Source organism: Melanostigma gelatinosum (genome assembly GCF_949748355.1).
Source record: "Melanostigma gelatinosum genome assembly, chromosome: 9".
Lineage (NCBI taxonomy): Eukaryota > Metazoa > Chordata > Actinopteri > Perciformes > Zoarcidae > Melanostigma > Melanostigma gelatinosum.
This window is the reverse complement of record NC_136642.1, coordinates 12,939,329-12,959,319: the sequence shown is the minus strand read 5'-3', so window position 1 is coordinate 12,959,319 and position 19,991 is coordinate 12,939,329. Positions and strand designations below refer to the sequence as shown.

The window sequence follows — 19,991 nt, the reverse complement described above, 5'->3', positions numbered from 1 at the left end:
CAGCATTGCAAACACACTGACACAACCCTTCTTATATACAGTCTATGGGTAAAACCTATCCAAGACAGCCACATTTACAATGTGCAATATCAAAAACAAACCGCAAGTGCCTTGTGCTCGTACGGGTTGATTCCTCTACTGTCTGACAATATTGACTGGGTTTATACGTACTAAAAATAAAACGTTTTATTTTGAAAAACGTTAACCGGAAGCTATGGCTTTAACTTGACTACCATGACACCATTGAGGCGATCACTGCAGGCGGACCACCACACTGAAGGAGCTGTGTAGAACTACAGGTGAACATTTATCCTAAAATGTCTATTTAAAGTGAAATGTACGAGTTATTTGGCCCATGTTGCTGACTTGAATGATGGTTTCGCAGAGTTCAAACGGCTGCAGCATTGACGAGCTGCGTTTGTCATCACTCAACGTTAACTTTTTGTAAGTCTTATTTCGTGGCCTTAATGTTGTTACGATCGTTAAATATACGTTGACTCGTAGACGTTAAACGGAACCGTTTATGCTAACGGTTTTAGCCGGCTGCTGTTATTCAGCCCACAGACGTCTGTGATGGGCAACATGCGTTTCTACACCTGTTTTCAAAAAAGTTGCTTCTTTCATTCCCAATTAGAAAATGGTTTTTGAAAGAATGTTTTGAAGGCTTGTGTTGACTTCATTTGCAATTAACCTTACTTATGCGAGGCTAATTGCCAAGTTAGAAGCGATTGTGTTGAGTTGCTCACGTCAGCTGTTGTTAAGCGACCCTCAAACTGGGACACTGCTGGTATTATCAGCCTGTTTCTAATTAGCATAGCTCATGGATACTCACATTAATTATGTAAGATACTTATGCACTAGCTCATCTATATATATTTTTTAAACTTTATTTCATACTTCTCTAGTGAATCTGTCATCTAAATAGTAATCCTTTCTCTGACTTTAATTAAAGAGTTAACACCATAACGTTAAAGGACCCCTAATGGTCTGCAAACCCCACTCTTCAAAGCACTGATTTCTAAAATATTGAAGTGTCTGCCTGTAGTCACTACAGCACTACTCTGTGTCGCCCTTGCACGCCTTGCAGAGTGTAGTAGATTTAAAGTGTGTTTGAACCTCACTGACACCAGGATGGAGGTATATGCCAGAAGAACCTTCCAGAAACATCTGGAGCCTGCCAGACCCCTGCGCCGCTGCATGCCTTTTGCCATTGGTAAGCAGTCTGCACCACTTGGTTTCAACTTATCGGAATATCAAAGGTGTTGATTTTAAATGTATTGTGTCCATATAATGGCGTGCTTATATGAGAATTGTATCACTTCATTTAGAGCCCAAAATAAATGCTGCTAAATGTGCCCAGGCAGTGATCGAAGAACCCTATCGAGAGGTAAGATACAATATTTTAGGGTTGCAACATTTTCAATGAATCATCTCTCAAAATAGAAGTAGTAAATCATATTTCATGACAGTGTTTAGCATTTGTGATTGATAAACAATTGTATGGATTATCCAAATTTCTGATCATTTCTTTCGACCAACTAATCATTTCAGCTTGTTAAGCAGTTAAGATTTAGACAAATTTAGGTTTTCTAAAACTATTCTAACGTTGAACTTGATAGACCACAATTGGGATAGAGGAGTTCTACCAGATTGTGAACCTCTACAAACAAACAAAGAAAAAAGGTAAGACACAAAGTGTTTTAATGACAAATGGGATCGATATGTTTCTGCTCATCTGGAAACTGGGGGCTTTTATTGTAATGCTTCCGTGTTTACTTTCAGCCGGGACGTCATTGTTGGTTACAGTCGTGGCTTGGCAAACGGCCCATGCATTGACAGAATAACAACTACTTTCATTCAATGTATAGTCCTAGCCAAGATGTCAGCATATAAAGTTTCACACAAAAGAAATGTGCAACAGGCATAAAATAAAACAGCAAATTGCATCAAACACTGAATTAGCCGTGTTCAGTAACAGGACATGTTCACCGGTCACATAGTGCTTAATCCTGTTTTTGTAACTTAAGTTTAACGTCACACTAAGATAAAGGTGCAAAATACATTTCGTCTTTCTTTAGATTTTCCTGATTTGAACTCTTGTAATGTTGTTTAATATGTGTATATATATGTATCTATGTTTTCATAGGCAGCATATCCTACACGAGAGGATTTTTAATTGGTCTGGCAAATTGTCCTGAGGCCAGGAAGAAGCCAGAATTCTTGCCCGATCACCCCATTGTCCTGATGGCGGCAGTAAGTATTGTTGCTATTGAGTTTTATGGTGACATCCTCTGTACATGATAACTGCTGTTTGCATTGAGTTGTGTTTGTATACTATCTTACCAGAGAGATCTTGGGCACCTTCATGAGATGAGATGAGGTGGAATAGGGGGAAAAGAAGACGTGCGAGTTTGATATAATGTAAGTGCGTTGTGTCTTTATCAAACCTTTTTGACCCTCTAGTAAATGAGACGATCTAGATTAGGATTTGAATTGAATTGTGTGAAAGTCGTGTTTCTGGAAAAGCTTCACTCAGAAATGTTATGAATTGCATTCTCTTTTGAATGATTGCAGCTATAAATTGAATCCCTGTGCTATTTCTCTGTCGACTGTGAGCCCATTGTCTCAGCTAAAGAGTCTGTTGATGACAGCGAGAATGTGGGCTTAAAAGCCCAGCATCCTCCGTCAGGTTACTGAAATGTCTCCTTCATTATCCTCATCTACGTCAATGTATTGCTCCTCATTTGCTTTGATCGCATGTTGTGTACCGGTTCTTAATTCGACAACACGGATTGTTTTTTAAACGTGTTTATGTACCTAAAACGTCTCCTGAACGCAATTGTTTCATCCGATCATTTATTTGGGATTGCTCCTTTAATTCGTGTCTATAACTTTCCTTATTTCTTTCTTGCTAACGAGGCACCACCCGCTGTGCTCGATATGCTGCTAATTATTTAGCAAAAAAAAAAATACGCTATCGGCCTTCACACAAATGCAAATTAGGCGTAGGAGCTAGCACACTGAATCTTATATTACCAGATAATACCATAGCCTGCATTAGTCATCTCCCCTCATGGACAGTTATTGTTGTAGGCCATGCATTTTAGCATATTTGTTTTCATGGGTGTTTCGCCTCTGTATACGCATAGCGGTGCCTTAATATCAGTAACCCATTTGGTCCCTGTAACATACAGCAGGGTCTGCAGGCTGCCTTCAATATGGTCTGTATGGTGGCAGAGATGTAGCGGAGGAGACAGGTGTATGGCAGGATGGGAGGCAGGCCAGCCCTGCAGCAAGGGGCCGCTTCACACACTGGCCTTTGCAGCAGAAGGCTGAGCAGCACTGACAATCTGTAGTCTTCTCTCAACAGCCACGTGGGCACTTTTACATTTTTTTTTAATGTATATTAGCCTTGACTCATTAGTGGTTGTCTTACTGTATGCGTTACTGTTGGTTTTGTGTTGAGTGTGGTATCTTGATCAAATTAACAGTTTATTCATTATTTGCTATTATTATTTTCTGTTTTTTAGGGTGGCAGAAAAGCTTCACTCACTTCAATAAATTTGAACTGGTGTTCACTGCCCAAAAGAGTTTTTTTGTTTGTTTGTTTGCTTATTGCTTTTCTTGGTGACTTTAATTTAACTTGTTACATTTTGCATGTTTATTATTTGTGAATGTGACTCATAGCAGTTTGAAGTGAAGTTGCACAAAGTTCTAATGCTAAACACCGTTGTATTTGCTTAAGTGGTAGTATTGCTTTTTTGCTTACATTTATACAAGTTTGTTTCAAACATAAGACATTAATGGCTATTCGTCAGCTGTGGTATGTTTCGTTTGAAGAAACTGGGGACGGGGCATTGCCATTTAATGCAGACTCATCATGTTAACGTGTCTCACTAAACATGTGAAGTTCTCTAACCAAGGAATGTTTGGCTCAACAGCTGTGTGACGGCATTTTCTTCTTACATGACATTCAAACTTAAGCTGCAATTATGAATATATGAACAATTCATCAAATGACTGTGTAATGAGAAAGATTGTTAAAAAAACACAGAAAGATAACAGAACTCTGCAGTAGTCCTCAGTTCTTTGGAGTCTTTTATCTTTCGGCTGATTGTTGCTTCGTTTTCTGGCCCACAACTCGGCTCATCCTCATTACCAGCCACAGCTACCAGCTTGAGGACGAATGCTCTATTAAAGCCAGCAAGGTTTGTGGGGACCAAAACAGAGCTGACGTGAGAGGGAATATTCAATATTAAAAATCCATCGTGTGAATATTAATTGTAAATAGACCGCTTTAATTGTCCAGCATCAATCCTTGTATTCTACTTTATAAATAGATTTTTCACATTATACATCACTACAAATTAATATTTCCACATGATCAAGCTGTTCCTTTCTTTCACCTTCTAGGCAGCGAACGAGAACGAGTTAAACACTCTACACCGCAGGTATTTCAAAATGGAGCCACGCAGGACCACTTTAAAATCTCGTTCTGTTGAAGGCACTCAATATCAAGCACACTGATGTTATTCAAAGTCTTTTTTTCAGTCATGTAGTCGGTATCAGCCAGGTGTTTCATTTGTACGGAACCCAGAGAACAAAAAACACCACTTAATGAATTAAAGTAACGGTCTTGATTCAGACCTTGTACACCATTCTTCAAAAGTAGCCTACTTGAATTCACCTGTAGTTTACAACAGTAAAAACCAGTCAGATTCTTCACTCCAGAAACACGAGTGGAGGGTTTGGTCACCAAAACATAAACAAAGGACAGACAATGTGTTTGTCTGTACACAACCCGCTGTGGTTGTCTGTGCGGACATCAGTGCGTTTAGTAACTGCACGTCTGCTTGTTCATTAGTCACCTTTGTGCTGAGCCATAGTGCTCCACATCCAATCAATGGGCTGGTTAGGACGCTTGTGACGTCATCGGCGTTACATCACTGAAGGCTGAAAGCTCGCGTTACAGTTACACTGTCGACCACGAAATTAATTTGTCAGAAACCAAGGAACCGACACTCGATCAGCGACACACCAAAGGTAATAGTCTGTCCGGTGTTTTTTATTGTCGCTTTTTGGATTCGTTGGTTTCGTTCTCACGAGGGTGGAGTTTATCGTCTCTGTTGCCCGGCTGTGAGTGCTGTGTGCTGCGATATGTCTGATTCATAATCTACGGCGGGGTGTTCATATTCTGTAAAAGATATCCTAATTGTGTTTAAGGTTAGGCTAATTCCTCACGTTTCCAACGTTTTGCTCTGGATCACTGAGTCTTTTTGCCCGCACTCAGCTTTTTCTTTCAGGAAGATGAATCCAAAGGACGACAAGAGGACTGAATCGTGCGGAAGGTGAAAAGTTGCATCCTGTTGACCCCTCGATCAAGCGAATGTTCAGAAATGTATAAACCTGCATGTTGACCGAGCTCATGTCGGCTCAGATTATGCTGTAAATGTGTGAGACTGGATTTCAGGACAGATATGTTTCTGACAGTTGTATCTTTTTAATTATCGTACTTATGCGGTTTAGCGACGACGCAACTGTTGGTCCTGTAAAAGTTAATCAATTACATGGGCATTTTAAATGGCAGTAATCCATTCACAAGATACGTTGTTTACAAATAGTTGAACTTAAAATCGGAAAGGCTGATGGTGACACTTCTCCTTAAAGGGTCATTTCACCTGAATCACATTTCCTCACTCTGATTTATGTAGAGAGGATATCTACACTCCGTTGCTTGGGTTCACCTATAACTAAAATTAGAAATGTATCATTCATTTATAAATTAGTATGAACTAATTCATGAATTAGGTTAGAATCATTTCTATGAGGGTGAAAACATATTTTAACGACTGAATGAAGTGAATTGAAATTCCGTCAGATTATCAGGCTACAACTAAACTTTTACAATCTGTTGTCCCCCCTTAGCCCTGTTTTTGTGCACAACCCACACCTGGAAGAAATGAAAGATGACGTCCTCTACCACTTTGGCTTTGGAACCGGAACTCACAACCTACCAGCTATGTTTGGTGATGTCAAAGTAATCATTTTTATGACATATACAAATCTATATTTCAATAATATACATGTTATATAATACTATAAAAACAATGTTAAATATATATCTATGTATTTTTGCGTGTGTGTGTTTTCTTTCAGTTTGTGTGTGTCGGGGGCAGTCCTTGGAGAATGAAATCCTTCACTGAGTACATTGGCGCTGAGCTCAGTATGGAAGACTCTAAATTAGAGTACCCAAACATCTGTGCTGGAACGGACCGCTATGCCATGTACAAAGTTGGCCCTGTACTGTCTGTCAGTGTATGTAAGATTATGACATACAAGTAGTATTAATCGTAATAATCTGTGTGCATAGTGTACTTCCATTTAAAAACAACATGGGTGTTAATAGTGTGTGACTCGTCTGTGCGTTATTTTGCAGCATGGGATGGGAATCCCATCTATTGCCATAATGTTGCATGAGCTAATAAAGCTCCTCCATCACGCTCATTGCACAGATGTTACAATTTTTCGCATTGGAACATCAGGTGGAGTAGGTAAGCTTATTGTTTGACAATGAATGACTGATAATACAGCTGATTATTCATGTGTTGGGTTAGCAAGGGTGCTTGCTTCCTTGTGTTTCTAGAAACAAATCAACTTCTGTAAGAGGAAATGACTTGACTTGACCTAGACTTCCTGTGTAGTCAGATGTCCTTGCCATGAGATTGGTTGGTGTGGTCACACAGTAAATGATATTTGAGTACTTGCTATTGTCCCCTGTTCTTAGTTTTACCACAAGAGAGAGCCCAAAGTCCCTTAGCAGTGTCATCCAACATGACTTTGTGTGTTGTTGCTCTTTGCCCGTGATGGTATTTTTCCAGTTTTAAGAATAAGATTGTGTGACAGCGAGTGGCTGGTATTGTTTTCACTTTGTTAATCTATGTAAATGCATCGTCATGCAAAATGTGGTCCTGGAGACACCTAGCGGGAACTACCACAGGAGGGGTTTTGAGTACAGGTGTGTTGAGATCTAAATGAAGGCAGAGTTTGATGATGGGTGTGGTCGGAGCAAAGGCACCAGAAGGAAGTAGGGTGGTAGAATGTGAGGAAGGGGCTGTTCTAGCAGTTATTATGACTACTTTGGAATAGACTGTACCATTGAATTACAAGTTTAACTTAAGACATATGTTCACTGAAATCCTTTAAAATAGGAGGTTTAAGAATGTCTTTGGATGGTTTTCATTTGAAAATGAACATGGTACTTATTTTACTTAATATAGGCTGTATATATGAGTCCAGTATGTTGTTTGAACATGTATGAAAAATACTTCTACTTCTACAAATACTAATTTGTTTGTCTCACTTGTCATGTTTGGTGTTCAGGGCTCGAGCCTGGCACAGTTGTTGTCACCAAGCAGTCTATGGATGCCACCTTCCTGCCCAAGTTTGAGCAGGTGATCCTGGGGAAGACGGTGGTGCGCAATACTGATCTCGACCAAAGCCTGGCTGCGGAGCTGTTGCAGTGCAGCAAGGAGCTGAACCTGTTTGAGACAGTGATCGGCAACACCATGTGTACACTGGATTTCTATGAAGGTACGACTTCTGACGCATTGGTGTGTGAATCACATTTTATACAGTATTTCAGGAAATGTTCAGCTTTTGCTATGTTTTCTGTCTGTCTGGTCAACTACCCAGGCCAAGCCCGTTTGGATGGTGCCTTCTGCTCCTACACCGAAAAGGATAAACAGGATTACCTCAAAAAAGCCAGTGAAGCAGGAGTCTGCAATATTGAAATGGAGTCATCTGTTTTTGCTGCTATGTGCAAGCTGAGTGGTCTGCGAGGTAAGAAAATCCAATATCGGCATGATATGAGGACTTTGTCAGTGTCTAAAAACACAGAGTTGTCTTCACACCTCTTTGAGTGTCTTAACGTTTCTGTCTTGTTGTGTAAAGCTGCTGTGGTGTGCGTGACACTACTGGATCGGCTGAACGGGGATCAGCTGAACGTCGCTCAAGAAGTTCTTCACAGTTACCAACAACGTCCCCAGATACTGGTTGGCTGCTATATTAAGAAGCAGTTGAAGAAAAACAGCAGTTCATAGCTAACTGCAACAGCTATTACATTGTTGTGCAAGCATACAGCAAATGTTTTCCGACTGATCAACAGCCATACATTTTAACAGTCACTGAATTTTTTTATGATGTACTGACTTATATTTATTCTTTGGCACTGTCTTAATACATTTCTATATCGTATAGGTTTTGCCCTCTAAGAGCTGTCACGATTGGGTTTATCCCTGCATGCATGCACAGGAGTCTGCTGGCTCAGCTCCCTCTCTTCCATGCTCTCCCTCCTACCAGTTGGGAGCGCTGGAGGCTGACGATGATGCAGGCTTTTCTCCGTCCCCATCGTGGCCAGGAGCACTGATGTAGCGCCACACCATCGTGGTGTCCAGCCACCCCACAAACAATAGCATCAGTGGCAATGGCAGGATACGGGGAACATGTGTCTCATTCCAGCTGAGCAACAGAAACCCAACCGCCCTTTTTAGGGTCACCCACTTTTCTACTCAAGAGCGGTTTCCTCTTAGTCTGCTTATGCTCCCACTGAGCAGTTTTCAGCTTCACAATACACATTCCCTTCACAAAACAGAGGCTCGACACTGCACATGCAGGCACAGCCTAGTCAACTTACAAGTAACGGTCCTATTTTAAAATGTGCATTACTGACCTTAAAGAATTATCAACCACCTCCCACCCACCTCGCCCCCAGGGATAAACCCAATAACGGCATCTCTTTGAGGGCTATACCATATGCTCATAATTTAGTGTTATAATCTCTCTGTTTTTAACTTAAATCGAATTTAAACGGAACCTTACGTCGCAGCATAATCATCAAATATGTCTCATTTAATGCTGTCTTTGTTTTATACAACATGTAAAGCTTTTTATCCATAACACTTGAATCACTTCAGGACTTTTGGAAGTCTGCTTACAATGGTATTGTAACAAAATGACCTCAAACTGTCATTAAAGAAGTGTTTCACGAAAAAAAGAAAAGAAAAACTGATACATTTGTGCCCTTATGATGGTATTGGTTGTGGTATCATCCAAAGTGTTTGTATGCAGAATGTATGTAGCAATGTACGATTAGGCTAATGCAATGTTTCCAGACGTTTCCTTCAGAACCTAAAAACTGCAACAAATGTCAATCCATTTTTGAGAAGAATGTCTTAACACCAATAAATTCTCATGCAGTTTTATACTCTGACTCATTATGAGCAGCACAGGTTTGCAACATCCTACAGCTTTTTCTCGGTGGAAGAAGCACCTAAAGCAGGAGGTTTGCTGCAGTATGACCAACATCCTGACCACTGACTTTTTGACTACAATGAAGTTCCTGAAGACGATCTCTATTGATTTCTATGAATTTGGCTGACACAGATATCATTCCTTCTCCTAAACTTACACACACTCAAGAACATTTGCCTCCTGTCTTCAGATCGCACTGCTTATGTGAGGTTTTAATAACAAATGAACAGGATTGCTGTCATGATATTTAACTGGTGTCACATGGGTTCAACCTGAATTCCTGCAAATATCTATCTGAGATGAACACGTTTTTTTGGGATGACATTTGTTAAATAACTGACTCAGGCCAACACTGACGGGAGATGACGTCAATGTTTGAATTGGACGGTCTGACGAATAGCATTTCTATTATTGGTGACAAATAGTCACAATTCACAGCAGACAGTAAAGTAGTCCGTCATGTGTATTCTTAGAATGACATAACACATTGATGCTGCGGAATTATTTTCTCATCAATGTGGATCCAATGAAACGCAAGTCGCAAGTATCCGGTCTGAAGAACACATTTATGACTTCCTGTGTCTGCGCTTTGATCGCCAGCTTTAACTGGACTATATGGTCACACATTGCATGCTGAAAACCGCTCTGCGCGTCAGAGGACTGTAGAGGAGGGTCTGCCTGCGCGCTCCCGTGCGTGCCCACCTCCTGCTCGCCATCCGATCCTACCCCGGTCTGTTCGCTGACTCAGTGCCTTAAGCAGCATCACCGTTCACCTGAACAGAGCTACAGCATCCTCTGCGGAGAAATACATCAGCCATGGCCAAAACAGCAACCGGTAAGCGTGTTCAGAATGGTCATGATAAAACCATTGCATGGCTGGATGGATGGACTCGTGGCAGATCCTTTCTGCATAGAGCCCATGTCGGCCCGCTATTGTCCAGCTGGTCGTGTTTCTGTAAAAGCTTCACTCAGAAATGTTATGAATTGCATTCTCTTTTGAATGATTGCAGCTATAAATTGAATCCCTGTGATATTTCTCTGTCGACTGTGAGCCCATTGTCTCAGCTAAAGAGTCTGTTGATGACAGCGAGAATGTGGGCTTAAAAGCCCAGCATCCTCCGTCAGGTTACTGAAATGTCTCCTTCGTTATCCTCATCTACGTCAATGTATTGCTCCTCATTTGCTTTGATCGCATGTTGTGTACCGGTTCTTCATTCGACAACACGGATTGGCCCATGACATGCGGTTCATGCTACAGCGGCCCCAACATGCAGCATAATGCAGACGGACCCCACCCAAGATGCTGTGCTGCCGACAGCAGATCTGAGAGGGCTTCATGCGTCTGACGTTCATTTTACTTTGCTCTAGTAAATGCTGTGGTGATGTTTTTTTAAACGTGTTCATGTACCTAAAACGTCTCCTGAACGCGATTGTTTCATCCGATCATTTATTTGGGATTGCTCCTTTAATTCGTGTCTATAACTTTCCTTATTTCTTTCTTGCTAACGAGGCACCACCCGCTGTGCTCGATATGCTGCTAATTATTTAGCAAAAAAAAAAAATACGCTATCGGCCTTTACACAAATGCAAATTAGGCGTAGGAGCTAGCACACTGAATCTTATATTACCAGATAAGACCATAGCCTGCATTAGTCATCTCCCCTCATGGACAGTTATTGTTGTAGGCCATGCATTTTAGCATATTTGTTTTCATGGGTGTTTCGCCTCTGTATACGCATAGCGGTGCCTTAATATCAGTAACCCATTTGGTCCCTGTAACATACAGCAGGGTCTGCAGGCTGCCTTCAATATGGTCTGTATGGTGGCAGAGATGTAGCGGAGGAGACAGGTGTATGGCAGGATGGGAGGCAGGCCAGCCCTGCAGCAAGGGGCCGCTTCACACACTGGCCTTTGCAGCAGAAGGCTGAGCAGCACTGACAATCTGTAGTCTTCTCTCAACAGCCACGTGGGCACGTTGACAAATACAGGAGAGGGCAATAGTCAGTGAGGAATTGGTGAAAGCACATCTTACCCCAGATCTAGTGTAAAAGCCAAGATCATTTATCAGCTGCATTTGACGGCTATGACGACAACACTCATCAATAAGGCAGGTTTATCTGTAAGACAGATAGACCTGCTTCTTGGTATTGTGAGCATGACGGCAGGATTTGCTGAGACAACAGGAAATTGAAAATCGTGCACTGGCTTGTCTATTCGCTGACCGTAGACAGATTACAAGGGGATGTTAGAAAAGGCACTCTTGATTCAAATGAGTCACTCATGTCTTCAAATCCAAGAAAAGAATTGTAGTGATTCATCCAATAGATTGTTAAACAACAGAGCACTTATATACATTCCATCTGCATCGGTCATGAGATGCTCATTGATTTCCCTTTTCTAATGTGGCATATCTTAATTTGGAAATATCTCAAGTATATTAATGAATTTGTGACATTGTTTGTAAAGTGTTCTGTGGTTTTGTTTTCATGAGTAACATGGAGAGACTCACTAGGATGCTATGCTTACGTTCCCACAGCATATAAAGAGAAGATGAAGGAGCTGTCCGTCTTCTCCCTCATCTGCTCCTGCTTCTACCCAGAGGCACGCAACAAGCTCGTGCGTGAGTTTGAAGGTATGGATCGGCTCAAACATTGATTTTCATTTGAAACCAACAAATTGCCCCCCATGGATGTTTTAGTTTGCCTCGTAAATACAGACGGTAGTAATAGTGACATGTTGTTGGACTGCTATATTGTGTTCTTGGACATTGATTTTGCTGGCATCATAATTGTCTGATTTACAGACATTGAGGTGAAAGCTATAAACAAGCGAGCCTCTGGCCAGGCCTTTGAGGTGATCCTCAAGCCTCTGTCTCCAGTGTCAGATGTGGCTCACATCCTCCCCTCACCCCCAAAGAGGGATATCTCCTTGGAGGACATTGAGAAGAAACTTGAGGCTGCTGAAGACCGGAGGAAGGTATGTATTATACCTGTGGCTTTGTGTGTTAAAAATCGAAAGTTGGATTGTGTTGTAAACTGTTCAAAATGAATCAGATGCTCGAATATTATTTTTTGTTGTTGTGCTGTGTGGTTTTAGTATCAGGAGGCCCAGGTGCTGAGGACTTTGGCAGAAAAACGAGACCATGAGAGGGACGTGTTGCTAAAGGCCATGGAAGAGAACAGCAACTTCAGCAAGATGGCCGAGGAGAAGCTCCAGATGAAGATGGAGCAGATCAAGGAGAACCGTGACGCCCATCTGGCAGCCATAATGGAGCGTCTACAGGAGAAGGTAAGAAATGCAGAGATCTCAGTTTGTGATTTCTATTTGAATCCACCTTTAGACCGGGTATAACCATGTTTGGGCGGCGCCTGATGATTACTATTCTCTCTCTCTCTCTGTCTCTCTGTCTCTGTGTGTGTGCGTGTGTGTGTGTGTTCTTTTGTTTTCAGGAGAGACATGCAGCTGTGGTGCGCAAGAACAAAGAGCTGAGGGAAGAGCTGACAGCATGAGCCTCACACAAGTCCTGACGTCCATGGTCCATCAACGTCCCCCCATCCAGTCCCCCCCCCCTTCCTCGCCCCACCCTGACCCTCCTCAGACACCCAACAGATACCCAACCCTGAAGGCAGAGAGGTTCAAGGACCTCACCACCACATCACAACACACCACACCCCCAGTACCCACCACTATCAGTAATATCAGTGGATACAAACATCATTACCACTCATCTTGAGAGTTGAATTCATTTCTTGTTTTTAGAGCACATGTGAGAATATTATTTTGTAAATATTCTTTTCTTAAAGTCTATCTATCTATCTATCTATCTATCTATCTATCTATCTATCTATCTATCTATCTATCTATCTATCTATCTATCTATCTATCTATCTATCTATCTATCTATCTATCTATCTATCTATCTATCTATCATAGGTGAAGTACATACAAAGATTGTATTGTACTGCGCTGTACAATTTCAAACTTTTTGTTTGTAACTGATTAACGTTTCAGTTCATGAAATTTGACTCGACAACCATTTTCTTGTGAAAGCCGTCGGTGTTGTGAGTTGGCTGTAGACTGACATTTGCGGTGTTTCCTGACGATGTCATGATGATGATGTTTCTGTGTCTTTGTGAAGAATGACAGTCGGTGTACCTACACCACAGACTCCCCGAGACATCAACGTATCCCCTCTGTATTTTTCTCACGCACACCCACTCATTCTTGACGCGCACGCTTGGAACTTAACAATACGCCAAACTCCACAGATCCATAAAGTGTCCACCTCCTCTGAAATGAGCTTGATAATGAACTTGATACAGGTGCTTTGTTGTTATTAAGAATGTCTTTGCCCAATGGGAGCAACTGTTTATACCCTTGCAGATTCCCACTTACCCTTACAACGGCATTTCTCAATGAATTCATCTTCAGCCAAATCAAAAGCTCTGTTTCATACCCGGTATTTGGGCATTAAGCTCTTGAATGTTATGACACCGTACTGGTACCATGCATATTGTTTTGGACAGTGGGATGTGCTGTTGGTCCCACCTTGATATTGACAGTGTGAACATAACGTATGTCTGTGTGTGTGTGTGTGTGAGCGCAAATTTACCACAAGGCATCATTAGCCTCTGCTCTCTTTAGGGGATTAGATAGAGAATGGATGCAGGACGCTTAACATTCAGCCCATTGAACTCGTCTCTTTTTAGTACCACTGATATCTGCCTGCATCCTCTCTGCTGCTTGTGTTTCTCTGTGAAAGCTTTGCTGAATAAAGGTTTGAGGTTCTGTGAACATGGCATGCACCATCTAATACTTTTCTGTGCTAAAGGAGGAGGGAAAATGTTAACTGACAAATATAATAACCAGTTATCTACACATCCTATGATACACTATCTTCCCCTAGTTGATTTTTCATTCATGTTGCAGTGTAATGTTATTTATTTTGCGATATTGTACACAATTTTTTGGTATCATTCAAAATATGGCCAGGCTTATTCCTTGACAGTTCGACAAACATATGATAAACAAATAGAATGAATCCATGATCCTCCATCTGGCACCTGCTAGATACAGTTCCTCCACTAGGTGGCAGTGCAGAGTTCTTAAAGGCAAAGAAACCAAGCAGGAGCAAATATCAATAATCCAGTCTATGATACCGATTCAAAAGCAGGGGAAAAGTTCACAATATGCCGAATGCAAAGAGTGAAGAAACATAAATGAATTGTGTTATTTTAGATTCAGTTTTTACGTTTCTTCAACAGGCTCATTGCAAATATTGAAAAAACAATCTACAATAATAAAGATAATTTGTGTTCAATTTTTTTTTACATAAGAAGCATGATTTGGAATTTAAATAGCGTCCTCATTTAGAGGGAGCAAGGTTTGTTTAAATATATTATTAAGCCTGAGGTGCTGCATGGATGGATATAACTCGGTCATTAAAAGACAGTGAACCCCTAAACCTCTGTGTCACTCAGAGTGTACCAGAAACCACACAGAGGAGCTGAACAGTGATTTATTGGTCCAGCTGTCTTGTGTATTGTTGTTACTTTTTAACCGCCTTCCTCCAAAGTCCCCATCCTGTTCACACTATTGTCTCCGTTTCAGACCAACCCAAGCTGGTGAGGTCAGGGCAACATTGTAAAGGATTTCCTCTGGCTCTTAATGATTTCCTGGGTATTCATAAGGGCAACAATGCTCTCAGATTTGGTTACTTACCTGGCACACAGCAAAGGAATTGCCTTTCAGTCAATAACCGGGACCTTATTATCTCGTGATTAACTTCCACAGTACTGAAACAAGAATGCACCTGCAGAATATATGTCATTTGGGAAGATAAGTTCCTTATCACTTGGAGGGAGGTTAGTCTGCTTATACAAAGGACTAAGTAGCAGCATGGTAAAAAAAAAGAAAAGTATTTCATTATGAAAACAAAAGAAATCTGGAGAGTTGAGTGTATGCAACAGAAACAAAAACTTTGGTTTGAATCCATGTTTTATACTTTTAACTCAATTTATTGGTACAAAAATATGACAAATAGATACAAGAATGCACGTGTCCTATTCTCAAGTGGTTAGTTTTTTCCAACAATGGCAATTGTAATATGCTTATTCACTTTACGGGTTCCTTTAGTGACTAAAGAAGCAGACCGAATGAAAGAACTCCACATTATGTTAAATACAGACATCCATGCTCGACAAATGTAGAAGTTTCAGTATGTGGTCTACAAAATAAAACCTCTATATGCTTACAGTAAATCTATTCATGACCCATATCAGTCTGCAGCCTGGAGACAATGCATGTTAACTGAGTTAGTCAATGGATAACATTAAATCGTTCAGAATTTATTTTCTTTAGAGTAAGGACATACTGAGAAAACACCTCTCCCACTTATTCTTTATACTTGTATAAAATTAAATCACTTTGCTTTGCTCCTCTGTGTTTTATTGCTGTAAAAACAGAGGCAGGTTGTGCTTCCTAGTCTGTGGTGCTGGGCACAGCTCAGCTGTTGCCATCAGTCTAGTTGTTAGATTCAGAAGGCCCCAATCTCTGTGCCCCACGGCCTGTAAGGCTTTGACAGGGTGGAGGAGGGGCTCACTGTGCTGAGGGCCATCGGGGACACCAGAGGGAAAGCACCGAAGGAGAGGGGGAAGGCCGTCAGCGAGGAGAGGGATGACAGGAGTGGCGGTGAAAGCTTGGATGTTGGCACAGACAGACTGAGGGCCAGCGAACCGTTGGGAGGCACCCTGAGGGTCTCTGTGGGGGGCATGCCACTGAGTCTGGATGTCCCAGATGCCTCAATGGAGGGGGAGGAAGATGTGGAGGAAGAAGAGGAGGGTGGGCTACTTTTGCTTCTGGATGCAGGTGTCCTGCCCTGGGGGTGTTGTAGGAGGAGGGGGTGGGGGAGATGAGCAGGGCCAGTCCCGTAGGCAGAGCCCCAGGCTAAGTGTTCCAGTCCAGTTTGCACCTCCCTCTGAGAGGCGTAGTTGCTGAGGTGGGACACCAAACGTATACGGAGGGGGTCTGCACCGTCCCGACCCTCTATGATGCTCAGGTAGCGAGCTGTCTCTGCCAGACACTCCCTGAAGCCCAGGCTGCGGTAATCCTTAGCAAGAGCATGAGCCTCAAAGAAACCTGTCAGGAACGAAAGCAGAGTTAGACACGTGACACACAGCATATTTATACCATTTTGGATTGGGAAATTACAACATCCATTTATTTATTCATCATCAATAGCCAAATAAATCATATGTTACCTTTGCCACCAGATGCATGAAGCATTTTCAAATGGTCCACGGTCATTTGTAAAATTTCAGCTTTTTCCAATTTAGCAGATCCCTGCAAAGAAATTGAAAAAGAACATTTTCACTTTTAATGATTTTTAATGATCTGGTGTCCATCTAGAAAAGGCATGTATGCACTATGGGCATGCCCATGCAGAAAGGAAGCATAAGCCCTTTACCTGTTTCTCAAAAGCACTTGGCACCAATCTTCTCAACTCTGACAGACTATTATTGATTCGGTCACGTCTCCGTTTCTCAATAATCTGGCAATAGAGTAAAAGAAACAATTTAGCCAAACTTAGATGGGAGGAGAACAGTGGTATCTATCAAACAGCAGTGCGCAACTTGGCACCGGAGGTAATGAGTTCACTTACCCCTCTGCGCCTCTTTCTGGCTTGAACTTGTGTGGTTGTGGAGGGTGACATCGAGCCGTGAGAATCAAGTTGACTGCAAAGTAAGACAGCAATTAAACATTTGTTTTAATTGAAAAAACAACAACATATAGTTCTTCAACATTTGCAAGATAGCAAATTAGCCATAATATTCGCTGAAATATTGCAGTTAGTGGGATGAAACGTCGAAATGTGTCATAGTCCATGATATAATAATCATTGTTAAAATATTGAACATACCCATTTTCGTCACCACTATCCTTCTCCACCTCAACATTGTCGTCCAGGTCGCTTTCCGATGAGCTGTAATTGTGGCTTCGCTTCATTTTTGCTTCCAAGAATACAAGGATCAAAAGTAGTCCTTCAAGAGAAAGCTCCGCTGGTGTTCTGACAGCAGAGGGTCTGTGCAACAGTTTAAACGTCCGACCTGCCTCCTCTCAGCTCTCTGATCATTTTCACACCGCGGAGAGGGGGGCGGGGTCCACAGAGGGATGTGGGCGGGACTTGGAAATATTTGAGCCTGTTAAAATCGAGCTGGCATTGAAACGACATAGGCTTAATAAAAGGAAAAAAAATAAAAATTCAATGAACAAGCCTAAAGTCTCAGAGTAAAACTCTAACAGAGGTACTGAAACTCATTTCTGGAACAATTCAAATCAATATTTAAAGTGAATTCAAAGCATGATTTTGAATGCATGTCTTTTAACAGAGAGTATTGAGTCTGAGGCCTGACAGCTCGGGCTGAGCAGTAGACTCCTGGCCTCAGGTCCACAAGTCTCCCTGCTGAGACCTTAGTTCATGAGCAACAGGCCCCATTATAGTGGGAGCTCTCTTCTTCTTTAGTGTTGTGGAGGACACACGGCCTATTAGCCGAGTGTGTTGTTCATTGTCTGCTGTCAGCTGTGAGGTTCCACAACAGCATTGATCAGCCGGGAGGCCCAACATTAGTCGGTCAGCGTTGCCAGGCTCTCCTAGGAAACCCCCTCCGCCTCCACCTCCTCCCCAGTCACTGCAAACAGGTCAACTGACTGGCGCAGACAGACCTTCCCAGGGAATCATTCATCCGCTGTGGGTGAAAACAGTGAACCTCGCTCTGCTGTGCATAGTGGGAAAGAGAAACAGACGTGTTTTTATGAGCTCAAGCTGCAACTTCAGATGAATGTTTTGCTTGTGAGCTACATTAAAAAAAATATAAATAAAAAATACAAAGGTATAAGCAGCAAAGCATAAGTACTTCACTGTGGATGGGGAGCAGGGTTTGTCTGCAGAAGGTGTGAAAATGTTGACCCCTCTAATATGCTCGGGTCAGAGGGCAAACTGTACAACACGGGAGCTTTTAATGTTCATGTTCCACTGTGTAAATGATACCCTCTGGCTTTTTGTCTGTATTTATCAGGAAGAAAGAGACACACATATATATGCCTCAATAAAAATATATTTATATATAAATACAAGGCAAACGTTTAAAGTGAAAGATAAAATAAAAAACACGGAGTCAGATTTTCCCATGCTTCAATGAACTACTGTTAAGTTCATGTTATGTTGTATATAACCGGTGGAAAGTAGCAATTGTATTTATTTAAGTATTGTACTTTTGTACACTTTTACACCATTGAAGTACTGCTTACATTTTGATGCATGATAATGATCCACATCATAATGATATCCCCGACGCCATTTTCATTTTTGACACTTTGTTGTGAATACTGCACTTTCCCTCAAGTTAACATTTTAATGCAGGACGTTTACTTGGACTGTTTATTGAATGGTACTTTATTATAACACTGCCATCATATGAGCAGCCATATAAAACACATGGAACACCATATAAAAACATCAGCCAAATGTCAGGTCTGGTAAAATAATGCACTTGAAGCTGGTATAATTCCTGCATCCTGAGCCTGACGTGTCTGGTAAGGCCATCAGTGGGAGCGTGACCCCCCCCCCCCTGCTGCCTTCCATTCCAGCACCTTGTCGAGCAGCAGCTGTTTCTCTGCTCTGTCCATCAGGTCAGTTGTTAACTTGATGCGTTGGGAGCCAGACAAGTGCGGCTGAGAGCTTGATTTCAGGGAGCAACTGCAGGCCAACACGCTGTTCCCAGAATGTCAGAGGGGTTTCGATGGTGACAGATACAATGTGCAAGCTTCAGTCATTCTGAGAGTGGACGAGCCTTCACACTATCCCGATCACTGCCCTCCCCTCCCTGTCAGCAGACACTTTCACGAGAAATTATGCCTACTTTCACCCATTTCATGCATTTCTGCACTCCCATACTCCCATTTGGTTGATTTATAGACCTTCAAATGTGTATAATCCTGTGGTGAAAAACTCCTGAGGCCTGCGCAGTCCCTAACTGGACAACGTTTCTCATCGGCTTGTATCTTTGCTCTTCACTTCACAAAGTGTGGCGCTTGTGGGAGAGATTTGTATACAAGTCAGGCAGTTTCAGTTCAAGCCCTCTCCTTGCCCTTTACCAGACTAAACCATGGCCTTCCCACGTCTCTCTGCTGATCGGCAGCTTTTGGATCGCTTCAGTGTTGTTTATGATGCTATTATGGTAATAGGGCTCTACAGTGCGGCCAGTTCTACAGGACAGCCCGGTTCATGTGGTCTCCATTAAGCAGACACTAACCACTCTCCTCACACCTGACTGTCAAGGTCCTTCACATTAGCCCTGACATTCCTGTGATCCATTAAACATAATTATGAGTTTTCCTTGACTTTTTCGACAGTGGAATCACAACATTTTCTCAGCCTCCACTCCGGTTGACTTTCGATGATGTGAAAGAGTGTGTTTGGTTTGTGCTCATTTGTCTGTGAATGCCATGTTTCTATAAATCTTCCACATTTAATAATTTGAACATGCCAGTCTGCTTGTTGACCGTGGGCCTAACTCGGCACCGATTTGACGAAACCACTGTCAAACCAGTGCCGGGAAGCTAAGAGGTATAAGCAAGTATTTGTTTGAAACTGGCGTGTGCCCAGCTGCCTTCCTCAATCTTCC

The 19,991-nt window shown here is 42.0% G+C and overlaps 4 protein-coding genes across 5 annotated transcripts; 3 read left to right on the top strand and 1 right to left on the bottom strand.

Moving 5' to 3' along the window:
- Positions 1 to 248: 248 nt before the first annotated feature.
- gra (granulito) lies at positions 249 to 3,497 on the top strand. Of its 2 annotated transcripts, XM_079274903.1 has the most exons (7): positions 249 to 299; positions 1,131 to 1,213; positions 1,329 to 1,387; positions 1,620 to 1,683; positions 2,147 to 2,253; positions 2,347 to 2,421; positions 3,195 to 3,497. In XM_079274903.1, exons 2-6 carry the CDS (start codon positions 1,132 to 1,134, stop codon positions 2,377 to 2,379), a joined length of 345 nt encoding a protein of 114 aa, XP_079131029.1. In that variant the 5' UTR covers positions 249 to 299; position 1,131; the 3' UTR covers positions 2,380 to 2,421; positions 3,195 to 3,497. The 2 variants fall into 2 exon arrangements, with proteins under 2 accessions (XP_079131029.1, XP_079131030.1); XM_079274904.1 differs by lacking the exon at positions 249 to 299 and having other exon boundaries at positions 1,114 to 1,213.
- A 1,730-nt stretch (positions 3,498 to 5,227) lies between these two features.
- On the top strand, positions 5,228 to 8,948 carry upp1 (uridine phosphorylase 1). The gene is made up of 7 exons (XM_079276125.1): positions 5,228 to 5,348; positions 5,926 to 6,037; positions 6,157 to 6,315; positions 6,437 to 6,551; positions 7,381 to 7,590; positions 7,693 to 7,839; positions 7,951 to 8,948. Exons 1-7 carry the CDS (start codon positions 5,308 to 5,310, stop codon positions 8,097 to 8,099), a joined length of 933 nt encoding a protein of 310 aa, XP_079132251.1. The 5' UTR covers positions 5,228 to 5,307; the 3' UTR covers positions 8,100 to 8,948.
- A 1,057-nt stretch (positions 8,949 to 10,005) lies between these two features.
- stmn2a (stathmin 2a) lies at positions 10,006 to 14,108 on the top strand. Its single transcript, XM_079274865.1, has 5 exons — positions 10,006 to 10,144; positions 11,846 to 11,941; positions 12,113 to 12,285; positions 12,406 to 12,597; positions 12,759 to 14,108. The coding sequence occupies exons 1-5, from the start codon at positions 10,126 to 10,128 to the stop codon at positions 12,816 to 12,818; spliced, it is 540 nt and encodes a 179-aa protein (XP_079130991.1). The 5' UTR covers positions 10,006 to 10,125; the 3' UTR covers positions 12,819 to 14,108.
- A 1,211-nt stretch (positions 14,109 to 15,319) lies between these two features.
- On the bottom strand, positions 15,320 to 17,400 carry LOC306781827 (hairy/enhancer-of-split related with YRPW motif protein 1-like). Its single transcript, XM_079274868.1, has 5 exons — positions 17,228 to 17,400; positions 16,970 to 17,042; positions 16,775 to 16,858; positions 16,569 to 16,650; positions 15,320 to 16,446 (listed from the first exon to the last, which is right to left on the bottom strand). The coding sequence occupies exons 1-5, from the start codon at positions 17,311 to 17,313 to the stop codon at positions 15,845 to 15,847; spliced, it is 927 nt and encodes a 308-aa protein (XP_079130994.1). The 5' UTR covers positions 17,314 to 17,400; the 3' UTR covers positions 15,320 to 15,844.
- Between the last annotated feature and the right edge of the window lie 2,591 nt (positions 17,401 to 19,991).